General features: G+C 42.8%; 1 protein-coding gene across 1 annotated transcript in view; it reads right to left on the bottom strand.

Annotated features, from left to right (window-relative positions):
* Positions 1-13,105, bottom strand: part of PAH (phenylalanine hydroxylase) — a 78,542-nt gene that overhangs the window by 26,005 nt on the left and 39,432 nt on the right. The window contains exons 4-5 of the mRNA XM_043882169.1: positions 12,127-12,215; positions 432-499 (exon numbers count right to left, since the gene is read on the bottom strand). Of these exons, the coding sequence (XP_043738104.1) occupies positions 432-499; positions 12,127-12,215 (157 nt within the window). The remainder of the gene's footprint in view (positions 1-431; positions 500-12,126; positions 12,216-13,105) is intronic.

The following is a 13,105-nucleotide window of genomic DNA, read 5'->3' as shown; positions in this document are numbered from 1 at the left end:
AATTGCTCTTCGCAATCTGGGTCAGATGAGATAAAAGTAGAACCCTGAGGCTTGGCTCTCCTGAAACCTCCAATGATTCACTAATTCAGTAAAGCAGCCAACTCCTTGAATGTAAATACTTCTTTCTCCTTCTTCCGGGTTTAATGCAGAAACACCAGAGGCTCTTTTATTCAGGACTGAGGCCTGTCATAATTATGTCAAACGTCACTGCGTTTTTACACAACAAAGCTTGAGAGAGAGAGCTGGGCCCTGGTGCAGGGGTTAATATTGTTTTATTGGTGACTTTTTTAATGTGTGTTACTAAAGGGAGGGTTTAAACATACACAAACATGCACAGACGAAAGAATTCTCCAAGCTGGTATTTTCCAGCTTTGGGCAAAGGAGAGTATGGTCTTCTCTCCATCCCCCACCAACATGCAGAGCAGACTTACTGTCTATAGTTGTAGGCAATGTCAGCGAATTGCTTCCGTCTTGCTCGGTATACAGGATCTTTAAATCCCTAGGAAGAAAGGAGACACTTAATTTCTTTAGGCTTTGAAACCTGGCCTATCTACACATGCTATGAATGGGGGCCTTTGACCACTGACAGTTCATTTTGCCTTCCCCTGATTATACTCTGAAAATAAAGTCTCAGTTAATCTGAGCACAAATTGTCCCACAAGATATCATGAGTGACACATTACTAGCCACACTTTCAATGCAATGTGAGCTCTGCCTTAGGATTCCTAAGCGCAAATGGTGTCTGGGTTTTAAAGAAATCTCATCTATAGCATTTCAAATCTATAAATGTGCTGAATTAGGCAGAGTTCTTAGGATAAATGTCTATGAAGAAGATATACAATAGCCACTCAACTCTTGACCAATGGTATGAGTCCAGCACTGCCTCCTAACTTCTTGATAGACTAACAGGTAAATGCTTACTGGTATTGCAATTTTTAAAAATACCATTTATTCAGTGTCTATTATGTGTCAGTCTGTGCATGCTAGGAACTTGTAACTCTCACAAGAAACAGGTAAGGTAAACCAGTGTGATGATCCCTTTCTTTCCAGAATAAATGGTGGTTCAGAGAAGAGCAATCCAGTAAAGATAAATTAGGATTTGAATCACTCAGCTCCATACTAGTTTTACTTCACTTCAGGAAATGTCAGCCTTTACAACTTGGCAGGGGCCTGACTAACTAAGATTCTGCCCCAGGGCATAAAAAGGATGATAGTAGTCTCTCCTCTGAGGCTGACCTGGAGGCAGCCTTTCCCCAACTATTTGTAAACATTTCTGAGTGAAAAGAAGCCAAGAGTATCTTTCAGTGCTGGGGGTTGGGGAAGGTCACATCCTAGAGTTGGAGATGATCCCAATTGGTTAAAAGGACATTTTCCTTATGTTTTCTTCTTGGAGTTTCATCATTTCAGGTCTTAATTTAATGCATTTCAAGTTTATTTTTTGAGTGGTGTAAGACAGGGGTCTAATTTCATTCTTTTGCATATGAATATCCAGTTTTCCCAGCACCATCTATGGAAGACACTATCCTTTCCCCATTGAGTATTCTTCACTCCCTTATCAAATACTAGTTGACTATATGTGCATGAGTCGATTTCCAGGCTCTTAATCGGTTCCATTAGTTCATCTGTCTGTTTTTATGCCCATACTAAAATGTCTTGATTGCTATAGCTTTGTAATATAGCTTGAAATCAGGGCATGCATGTAATTCCTCTAGCTTTGTTCTTTCTCAGGATTGCTCCTTGATCTTGGCCTAGAAAATGAATTTTTTTAATATGACACCAAAAGCACAAGCAACAAAAGCAAAAGTAAATAAGTGGGACTGCATCAAACAGAAAAGCTTCTGCACAGCAAAAGGAACAATTAACCAAATGAAAAGGCAATCAATAAAATAGGAGAAAATATTTGCAAACTCTTCATCAGCTAAGAAATTAATATCCAAAATATACAAGAAACTCAAACAACTCAATAGACAAAAATCAAATAGTCTGATTTAAAAATAGGCAGAGGATCAGAATAGGCATTTTTCCAAAGAAGACATACAAATGGCCAACAGGTACATGAAGAGATGCTCAACATCACTAATCATCAGTAAGATGAAACTAAAATCACAATGAGCTATCACTTCATATCTGTTAGAATAGCTATTATCAAAAAGAGGAGTGTCGGCAAGAATGTGGAGAAAAGGAACCCTTTGTGTACTATTGATGGGAATGTAAATTGGTATAACTACTTTGGAAAACAGTACGGAGGTTCCTCAAAAAGTTAAAAATAGAACTACCACATGATCCAGCAATCCTGTTTGTACGTATATATCCAAAGGAAATAAAATCACTCTTAGAGAGGTACCTGCACCTCTATGACCACTGCATCCCCATTCAAACAGTCAAGATACAGAAATAAACCAAGTGTTCGCTGACAGATAAATGGATAATGTGGTACATATATACAATGGGATATTGTTCATCCATAAAAGAGAAGGAAAAACCTTCTGACAACATGGTGGAACTTGAGAGCATTTTACTAAGTGAAATAAGTTAGAGAAAGACCAAGTACTGTATGACATCACTTATATGTGGAATCTAAAAAGGCCAAATTCATAGGCAGAAAGTAGACTGGTGGTTGCCAGAGGGTGGAGAGTGGGAGAAACAGGGAGATATTGATTAAAGGGTCAAACTTCAAGTTACAAGATGAACAAGTTCTAGGGATCTAACATACAGGATGATGACTATAGTTAAAATACTACGCTTTATACTTGAAGGGTGATAAGAGAGTAGATCTTAAATGTTTTCACCACAGGAAAAGTATGGTAATTATGTGAGAAGATAGAGGTGTTAACTAACATTATAACATATATAGTAATCACATATGGCAATCATTTTTACAATATACACACATATCAAATCAGCATGTTGTAAGTCCAAACTTACATGATGCTATATGTCAATTATATTTCAAAAAAGCTAGAAAAAAGGCCATTTTCCAAAAAAATGTGATTGTAATCTGTATTTTAGTTAAACAAGATGACCGGTGCCATCACTCTAGGACTTGCTTTGTTCCCTCCAAGCATCTACCAATAGACCATGCCCTCCAACACTTTAGCTTGCAATTTCTGTGTCCCACCATCCCTCCAAACCAAGGCATTAATGAATCAACAACAAAGGTTAATGCCATGGAGAGTAATATTTAAAGATTCTTTTTAAAGGATAAGTACACCCTGACTTTCAGATATTGTTTTCTGCTTCACTTGATTGGTTGGTTGGTTATTGTGTTCATTTGTTTTATAAAACCCAACTCCACCAGCAATTCCAAAGAACCAGGGGTCCGTGTATATAATGTAGTTTCACCTGAGTATCCATAGCATATAGAGTCTGGTTGGCATATGGAAAGAACCACCAACACTTGTTAAAGTAGAGAAGGAAGAAAAGGATAAGGGGGAGGGAGGGATAAAATAGCGGGGGAGAGGAAGGAAGGGGAGAAAGGAGTTCCCTAGTTTGTTTCCTTGGATATTTATATTTTTTTGAGAAAAAGAAAAATCTAAATGTTTCACACTGAAAAAAGGAAAGTAAAATTTCCATATTATTTAGTTTTTTACTCCAAAACTAAATCCCAAATTAAGCAATTATTCAGCTTGGATAATTGTTCAGTTATCCATAACATAGTTTTTACAATGTATAACTATAGTGTTTTCCCTCAAGCACTGAATGATTTTAAATCATTAACTACAGGCAGGAAAGCTTAGGAATCTGAAAACCTAAAACTACTGCTGGACCCAGTTCTTCTGGATGAAAGTAAGTTGCTTTGGGACAACACAGTAAGAAAACTGGACACTATTGGTCTTCCCTGGCAGTGCGCTGGTTAAGACTCCACACTCTCAGTGCGGGGGCCGTGGGCTCAGTCCCCCGTCAGGGAAGGTCCCACATGCCCTGTGGTGTGTCCAAAAGTAAATAAATAAAAATAAATTAAAGAAAATTGGGCTCTATCATTTTATCTCCAAGCAGCGCTAACAAACACTTTGAGGAACCCATCTACTGGGCTAAATGAAGAATATATCTCCACACTTAGACTCAAAATTTAACCTTAACGTTGTCAGTCATTAATGCTTGACTTACAGTCATCCTCACTACGAGTCCTATTTAATGGTCATGGCTTTGCCCAGTCCCTAAATACAAAGCATAGCATTTGCACTTGTAAAGTTGCCTTGGAGAATATCTATTTTTATATTTTGATGTAGATATACAGAAAGTGAAGCCCATAGAGCCATTTGCCGAGGGGCCCTTAACTGCATGAAACAGCATTTCCACCTGGGTTTTCTGGTCCTAGCCAGGTGGTGAGATGTGGTTTGAAGTCTGAGATAGTTACCCAGGGAGAGGAGTGAAGAATTCAAATTCGCTTAACTGGTGGATTTCCACCTTATTATGCTGTCTCCAGAATGGGATGCCCATGACAATTTCTCTTACCATTTGGCTCATTTTTCTTTCACCTTCAATGTATTTTGTCTAGGTAGTTTCCAGATTTTTCCACCAATAAAAAAAAATAAAAGCTTAACATAAAATTGTATCTCCAGTAGGTAGAACTATGTCAGAGGGATTATTTAAATAGAATAAAAACAATGATAGAATGAATACATCCAAATCCAATCAAGGGTATGAGATGGGAACTCTTATCCTTCCGTGCCATTTAGGCTTCTAAATGTATTTTTAATGTGTAAAAATACACAGTATTTTTTTTTACTGTGAATGTGGGTTTCTTTTTCCCTCCTTTTTTTTTTTTTTTTTTTGCAGTTGGGTTTATTTTATTGTTTCATTTTTATTTATTTATTTGAAGTATAATTGATTTACAATATCATGTTAATTTCAGGTATGCACACAGTGATTCAGTTATACATTTATATATATGTATAACTGAATATATATACATACATATATCTTTTTCAGATTTTCCCCTTATAGGTTATTATAAAATATTAAGTATAGTTTCCTGTGCTATATAGTGGGTGAGTGAGTGAGTGAAGTCACTCTGTTGTGTCCGACTTTTTGCGACCTGTGGATTGTAGCCTACCGGGCTCCTCCATCCATGGGATTCTCCAGGCAAGAATACTGAAGCAGGTTGCCATTTCCTTCTCCAGGGGATCTTCCCGACCCAGGGATCGAACCCAGGTCTCCTGCATTAGAGGCAGACGCTTTAACCTCTGAGTCACCAGGGAAGCCCATCTATTTTATATATAGCAATGTGTATATATCAATCTCTGGTGGCTCAGTGGTAAAGAATCTGCCTGCCAATGCAGGAGACACAGGTTCAATCCCTGGGTCAGGAAGATCCCATGGAGAAGGAAATGGCAACCACTCCAGTTGCCTGGGAAATCACATGGACAGAGGAGATTGGTGGGCTACAGTCACAAAAGAGACAGGTCATCACAAAAGAGCTGGACGCAATGTAGTGACTAAACTACAACATATGTTAATCCCAGCTTGAAAATTTCTCTTGGCATGAATGCTCAGTCACTTCAGTTGTGTCCAACTCTTTGCAACCATATGGGCTATAGCCCACCAGGCTCTGTCTGCAGGATTCACCAGGCAAGGACACTGGAGTGGGTTGCCATGCCCTCCTCCAGGGGATCTTCCCGACCCAGGGATTGAACCAGCGTCTCCTACACTGCAGGCGAATTCTTTACTGCTGAGCCACTGGGGAAGCCCAATTTATCTCTACCCCTTTTATAATTAGAAAAAAAGGAAAATAATATTAAAAACCCAACTCAAATCACTATGGGAATGGACAGAAGATTGATACAGTGAGCTATATCAACACATCCAAATATAATATGATTATATTTTATATTGCATAATATTTTATATGCTATTATATGTCATTTATATAATTATGTATACTATTATTTTATAAAGATTTTCTATATGGGAAGTTTTCTAACTATGGCCTTTTCCAACTTCAAGTTTCTTAGGAGTTCATTATCAATGTACAAAGGAACTCTGCCAACTAGGCAGCACAGCCTTCTGTTCTGTTACCAGCAAAAGAGATCTGCAGCCTTGGAGCCCACCTCTCAGGCATTTGGCCTTGCATCCCCTGGCTGCCAGGTGGCCACAGGGCCCTGTGACCACACGGAAGACACTCTGAATTAAGCTACAGTTGGTGATGACTAATCATCCCATCTCAATTTAGACTAATAGCAGCAATTTTGGTAGGACTGCATATAATTTATTTATAATCACCCTGTCTCAATTAAGCTAATAGCAGCAATTTTGGTTGCACTGCATGTAACCAAGTATATTTTGACAGGAAAATATATTGTTGGTGAAGGAGTGGTGGGGGGAGGCGGAAGAGAGGCATAGTGGATGGGAAGATGGTGAGAGAAGTCTACAGGATGCAAAGTTGTAACATCACCCGCAGTCCACCTGGAATCTCTCACCTTAATCTCAGCAATTTTTTTTACTTGGGGTGTTGAACAGTATGATTTTGCTTCAGCAGGGTTGACTTATAGAAAGACTGAGTGAGTGCTAAGTCACTTCAGTCATGTCTGACTGTTTGCGACCCTGTGGAATGCAGCCTGCCAGGTCCCTCTCTTACATGGGATTTTCCAGTCAAGAAGGTTAGAGGAGGTTGCCAAGCCCTCCTCCAGGGGATCTTCCTGACCAGGGGATCAAACCTTTGTCTCTGGAATTGCAGGCAGACTATTTACCGCTGAGTCACCAGGGAAGCCCTTACAGAAGATTAGTAAGTAGCAAAACATTTATTTTATGATCAAGTTGCAGATGACTTCTGTCCAATAGAAAACACTCGTGGTCGTGACTCTGTTGTTTTATAGGACATTAATCACATGTACCCATCTTTGTAACCTCATTCCAGCATCCCATTTTTCAGTGACCATGTATGTTTTCATCTCTTATCTTCCTTTGCACTGTCCTTGTCATCTTATTGTTTTCCTTACTCCAGAGTCCATAGATCTTGGAGAGATGCTCACTATCTACCTATATGACAGTTGTTTTTAACTTTTTAAAAGTTATGCTTTGACAGAGCAGCTTAGTAGAAGCACAAGGAGTCTTTGATGACTCAACTCTCTGACTAATCCTTAGAACAGATCTTGACAGGACCCTGGGGTGGAGAAGGTTGGATGGGCAAAGGAAAAGGGAAAGAGAAGTATTGGAAAGATAGTCCTGCTTTCAGGAAAGAGCAAGGCTCTTCTTGGAGAGCAGGGAAACTCAGCATCTATGTTCTGGAAAGATTGAAAAGCAATTTGAGAGATTTAAATCAAGAAGTAGAAAGAGACACAGGAAAGCAGTTGTATCGGCTAATGTTTTCCCCACCAGAGAGCCTCCCCTCATGCAGACCTTCAGTTTAGAAGCAGGCACAGGTGCCAGGAAAACTGGAAGAGGGATCTGTGGGGTTAGGATCTGTGTGGCAGAGGCTGCTGGTGGTCCCCAAGATCTGAGCCCTCTTGCTTTCAGACAGCATTGCTAAACCACTGTTCCTGGTCTTTTTTTCAGGGAGCAGCAACCCTATGACTGAGCTGCAGGCAGTGGAACTGAAGTGAAGAGATGTGAGTCACCTTTCATCCTGGACCATAACAACCTCCCAGGAGCAATTCTCCCATGCCTGGCAGGATGGAGACGGCTCCCAGGATCCAGATGACGGTGCCACCACTAGATCGAAGGAGACTTGTTCTCTGTAGGACTGTGGGAGGAAATTTCCCTTTTGACCTACACTGGAAATGAACTTTTACTGGGTTAATTCATAGAGATTTGGGGGTTGTTTGAAAAGCATTTGGCCCTATTGATCAATACTTTGGTCACCGGATGGGAAGGGCCGACTCACTGGAAAAGACCCTGAGGCTGGGAAAGATTGAAGGCAGGAGGAGAAGAGGGCAGCAGAGGATGAGATGGTTGGATGGCATCACGGACTCAATGGACATGAATCTGAGCAAACTCCAGGGGAGAGTGAAAGACAGGGAAGCCTGGTGCGCTGCAGTCCATGGGGTTGCAAAGAGTCAGACACAACTTAGCAACTGAACAACAACTATTGACCTTGATACTAGAGGGCTCACCTCAGATCTCCCTCTTTCCACAAGTCCTCCCAAACCATTCTAGTCCACAGGGACCTTAGAACTGATAGTATGTACTATCTGACTCTTTAAACCTGATGTTTAATCATGTACTTTGTGTGTTATGATTTTACCAAATATTACTCAAACTATGTTTCATGGAACACTACCAGTCAAGATAGTGTTGCTAGGTATTCCATGAAAAGGGGGTTCCATGGGTAAATAAATTTAAGGAACATTAGGTTGAATGGGTTTCATTTTTATAGGATTTTCCAAAGCCTCTAGTGAGATAATGGAACTTAAAGATGCTTAAAATGAGAGTCTAGAATACAGACTTCATCCCTTGATCATGAGAATTTTTTTCAAAGACTACAATTTGAGAACTAGGCAATGAATTTATTTCAAGCTAACACTGTGTTCAAAGTATAAAACCCAGTGCACACAGTTCTGCAGCATCAGTATGAAAAACTTGACCAGGAGAAAGAGGTCAGGAGGAAGGCTTTAGGGAAGCCAAGATATGTGAGCTGGGCTTTAAAAGATGAAAAGACAGGTTTGCCAGCAGGCAAAGAAGTAAGAGGATAAGAAAAAATAACCCAGGGAAATGAAATGACATGGACAGGAGCACAGAGGCTGGGAGACGTCAGAGGAAGGAGAGCCCATTTTAGAAACGGGGATCAAACAGACCCATCTGGGAGACTTCCCTGGTGACCCAGTGGCTAAGACTCCATGTTCCCAATGCAGGGGGCCTCTCAGTTCGATCCCTGGTCAGGGCACTAGACCTCACAAGACCCAAAGCGATCAAATTAATTAATGATCTAAAAAACAAAAACTAGACCCATTTGAATTCCGCCTGGCAGACTGTATCCTAGCCCCCTCTGGCATCTGTTTGGGAAGATTGGACACCCCTCCCCGCTCTACCCACGACCGAAGGCCTGTGGAAGGCAGGAGGAACCAGGTCTCACTAATCATTTCCACCCTCTTTCCTCTACACAGCCTGGGACGCAGTCCACATACATGTGAGGCCAGACAGCCCTCTGGTCTGAGCTGTCACGTCTGAAAATGAGAAAATCCAATCCTCCCAGGGAGGTTATAACACTGAAATTTTGAACATGCGGGTAAAGCACTCAGCACAGTGTCTGGCATGCAGTCCTCACTGGAGAAACATCAGCTGTGAATATTATTTGCTTAATCAATGTTTGTGGAGGGAAGGAGGGTGGTGGGGGAGGCGGGAGAGAGCCGGGAGAAGAAGGCAGGTGAGCTGGCCCCTTCCCCAGTCCCGCCTGGCCGACGCCGAGAGGCAGGTGCCCTCTACCCTGCATTCGGGAACAAGTCTTCCTTGGCCTCCTTTCTCAAAGGGGCTGTTTTGAAGGCCCTGAAGTGAGAAGCTGGGCCAGGCGTCAGGGCGCCCTGCCAAGGGCAGAGGGTCAGCCTGAACACCAGGGGGACCGGGAGGGACAGAGGGTCCTTTCGGGAAGAACACCCGAGCCACTCCCCGCGGCGAGGCCAGGCCCTGCGGGGAAGCACCCTGGAGGGGTTACTCTGTCCTTGGCCCGCGAGTTCCCCGGATCTGATGAGAAGTCACAGAAAGGAACACAGAGAGCCTGGCCTCCTCGCCAGGGGGACCGTGTACCTGACAAATCGTATTTTTATGGTAAAAAGCATGACACGAAGAGGCCAGGGAGCCAAAGACACAGGCTGGGTCTGTAAAGAAAATGAATTCCAGGGAGTGTTAAGACCCGCCCCGACCGCCTCTGAGGAGACACGAGGGTAAGGAGCGGGAACGGGCCGTTTCTGAGGACTGGCCTCTTCCCCGCTGCTCCGAGGGAGCCAGCACGTGGCCGACGGAAGGGACACAGAGCCCGGCGGGAGGTGGGGAGCTTGGGGAGAGGGGAAAGCATCCCAGGGACCGGCTCAGGGTGGCCGGACAGCATTTCTGAGAAACGGAGTATTTGGAGATGCTCATCTCCCTGGGCAGGAGGCAAAGTGGGTCTGCCCTAGACTTGTCACAGGGCATGTAGAGCATCTCCTTCTGTGCCCCCCCTTCCCCGGGTTCCACTCAGCCCTTTCTACCCAGGAAGATGGGATGAGATTCCAAATGCTGCAACTTTACCTCTAGCTTTTGCAGGGAGCAAGTGTTTAAGTCATAGATATGAGGAGCCCGAAATCCAGTTTCTGTTCTTAAATAATTTCACAAGAATCAAAGAAGCTCTGGGAAGTTCACATGAAGATGCACAGGCAGGAGGATTCACTGCCGAATTATCCTAAAATAATGAAACCTCCTACAAGCTTCCTGTTGGGGGAGGGTTAGTACACTGACTTAAAATATGTATATTCATGCTGTGTGTGTGCATGCTCAGTCGTGTCTGACTCTTTGTGACCCACAGACAGTAGCCCACCAGGCTCCTCTGTCCAAGGGATTTCCCAGGTAAGAATACTGGAGTCGGTTGTCATTTCCTACTGTCAGGGATTGTCCGGACCCAGGGATTGAACCCAAGTCTCCTGCATCTCCTGCATTTGGCAGGCAGAATCTTTACCGCTGCACCACCTGGGAAATGTCATGTGTGTCTAAATAAATAAATTAATAAAATATTGATGATTTTGGACAGTATAATAGGTGATTTTTTTGTTTTGAAGTATAGGAGCTGGGGGAAATTCACTTTTGCTTCAGCTTATAAAACACTTTCTCCGTGCTGAAAAAAAAATGCAGAATAGAACCAAGAGAAAAAAGAGAAATAACAGATTAGGGATGATCTTCGTATTCTTCCTCATGCTTTTCGGCACTTTTGAGTCCACTCTAAGGGGTTTACTATCTGCACTGGAACAAGCAACAACTGTTCATATTTTAAAAGGCTAGCCTGCCCACATAGCTTGCTCTGTCTCTGTGAAAGGGCCTGAATTTCTGACACTGGTTAGACTTCTGTCCTCAGGTACTATGAGCACAGATGGAACAATGGAAGAATCCAAAGTTTAGGATGACTTAGGAAAGTCATTTACTCTTGTTGTGACTCGGTGACTCTGTCTGTATAATGGGAACATCAGCTTTGCTTACTGAAAAGAGCCTTTGTGAAGAGAAAGTTCACAACCCGCTCAGCTGTAAAGACCACATAGCTGAGACGGAGAAGAAAACAGAGTCCTGATAAAATGCTGAGGCTCTAAGCGAGTTATAGTAACCATTGCCAATGAAGACAGCCTCCAAGTCATTTAAGGATTGAGAAACCATTTGCCTGGTTGGAAAACAAATGACAGGCAACATGAAGATGGCATTTCTCACCTCCAGGCTGCTCCTTCTAGAGTCCTCTGCCCTAAAAAGGAGAATAAGACTCCAACCCTGGTCCTCTACTTAAAAATACTAGTGGACACAGGATACAGTCACATGCTCTGTCTGACACATCAGGTCTTTTAAAATCTGACCATAACCCACTGCCCAGCTTCACCTCCTGACACTCTCACGCCTAACACCTCAACCCAGCCATTCGCCAAATCCTGCTGCTGTTGTTCAATAACTGAGTTGTTTCCGACTCTTGGCACCCCGTGGACGTCAGCATGCCAGGCTCCCCTGTCTTTTACCATTTCCTGGAGTTTACTCAGATTCATGTCCAAATATTCCAGACACTTTCAGGACTCTGGGCCTTTGCATACGCTATCCCCTTGGCTCATAGAGCCTCTTGGCTCCTTATATGACGAGCATCTTGTTCTCAGGCTTTGAAATCCAGTTCCAGGTCACCACTCCCCACTGCCCCACTGTACCTGGTGGAGTTGTTAGTAGTTGAGTGTTGCCCAAGCACTTGATGTACACCTCTGTGGTAGGACCAAATCAGAAATAAAGGTGATTTACCTATGTGCATGTGTGTTTCTGTGCATGTGTGGATACACATCCCTTACATACATATATGATAAATAAATAATAGTGTCTGGAGGGTGATCTGTATTTGCTTCAAAGATAACCATGATAATGATGATGTCTAAGTAGACACTCAGTACATGTTTGTGCTACAGGCAAAGACACACTGCTCCAAACGGGGCGGAGCCGGTGGAGGGAGGAACTCAGGGCGCCTCGTGGGCGGGGCCGCGGGCTCACCGGGTGATCTGCGTCCAGCTCGGCTCCGTAGCTGAGAATCTGATTGGCAAAGTTGTCGAGTTCCTGAATGGTTCTTGGAAACCAGGGCACTGCAACAGAGAAAGGGTAAAGGCCTGATTCGCCGATGGTGAGACGTGGCCAAAGGCCTTGCCAAGATCAGGAGCAGGGTCAGCTCCAATGAGGCCAGCCCATGGTGCTGGCAAGTAGGGCCCCAGATAACCCCCAAAACCTATTCAAAAGTCAAATCTCATTTTCCTCGGAAACCAATTTTATATATTGATTGGCTTATTCAACACTGAAGTTGAATAAGCCAGTAACAAAACCTGACGATAGCTTAAGCATATATCACGATGGTTTGATAGACATACACATTGTTATGGATTCCCCCCATCTGGTTAATTAACACATCCATCACCACACATATTTATCTTCTGAGGGTTCTATTCTCTTCACAAATTTCAACAATACACTACAGAGTTATTGACTACAGTCACCATGTTTTACATTAGATCCTCAGACCTGATCCATCTGTTTTGGGGGCCATTCCACATGGCACATGGGATCTTAGTTCTGTCACCAGGGATTGAACCCGTGCCCCCTGCATGGGAAGCACAGAGTCTTAACCACTGAACCGTCGGGGGAAGTCTCAAACCTCATTCATCTTATAGCTGAAAAGTTTGTACCCTTTTACCAGCCTGTCCCTATTTCCCCACCATTAAGCCCCTGGTAACCAGTTACCTACCTTATGCTTCTATGAGTTTATCTTTTTATTCCTCTCTTTTTGAAGATTCTACATATAAGTGATACCATTCAGTATGTATTTTTTTTTCTGCCTCACTTATTTCACTTAAAACATGTTCCCTCAACTATTTCCTTTCCTGGATATTTTCTCTGAATGATCTCAAAATTCATCTCTTGTCACGGCACAGTGGAGTGGTATTTGATGGTTTACTTTAGCAGCAGACTATTTCATGTGATG

This window comes from Cervus elaphus, chromosome 22, assembly GCF_910594005.1.
Source record: "Cervus elaphus chromosome 22, mCerEla1.1, whole genome shotgun sequence".
NCBI lineage: Eukaryota > Metazoa > Chordata > Mammalia > Artiodactyla > Cervidae > Cervus > Cervus elaphus.
This window is presented reverse-complemented; position numbering and strand designations above follow the sequence as displayed.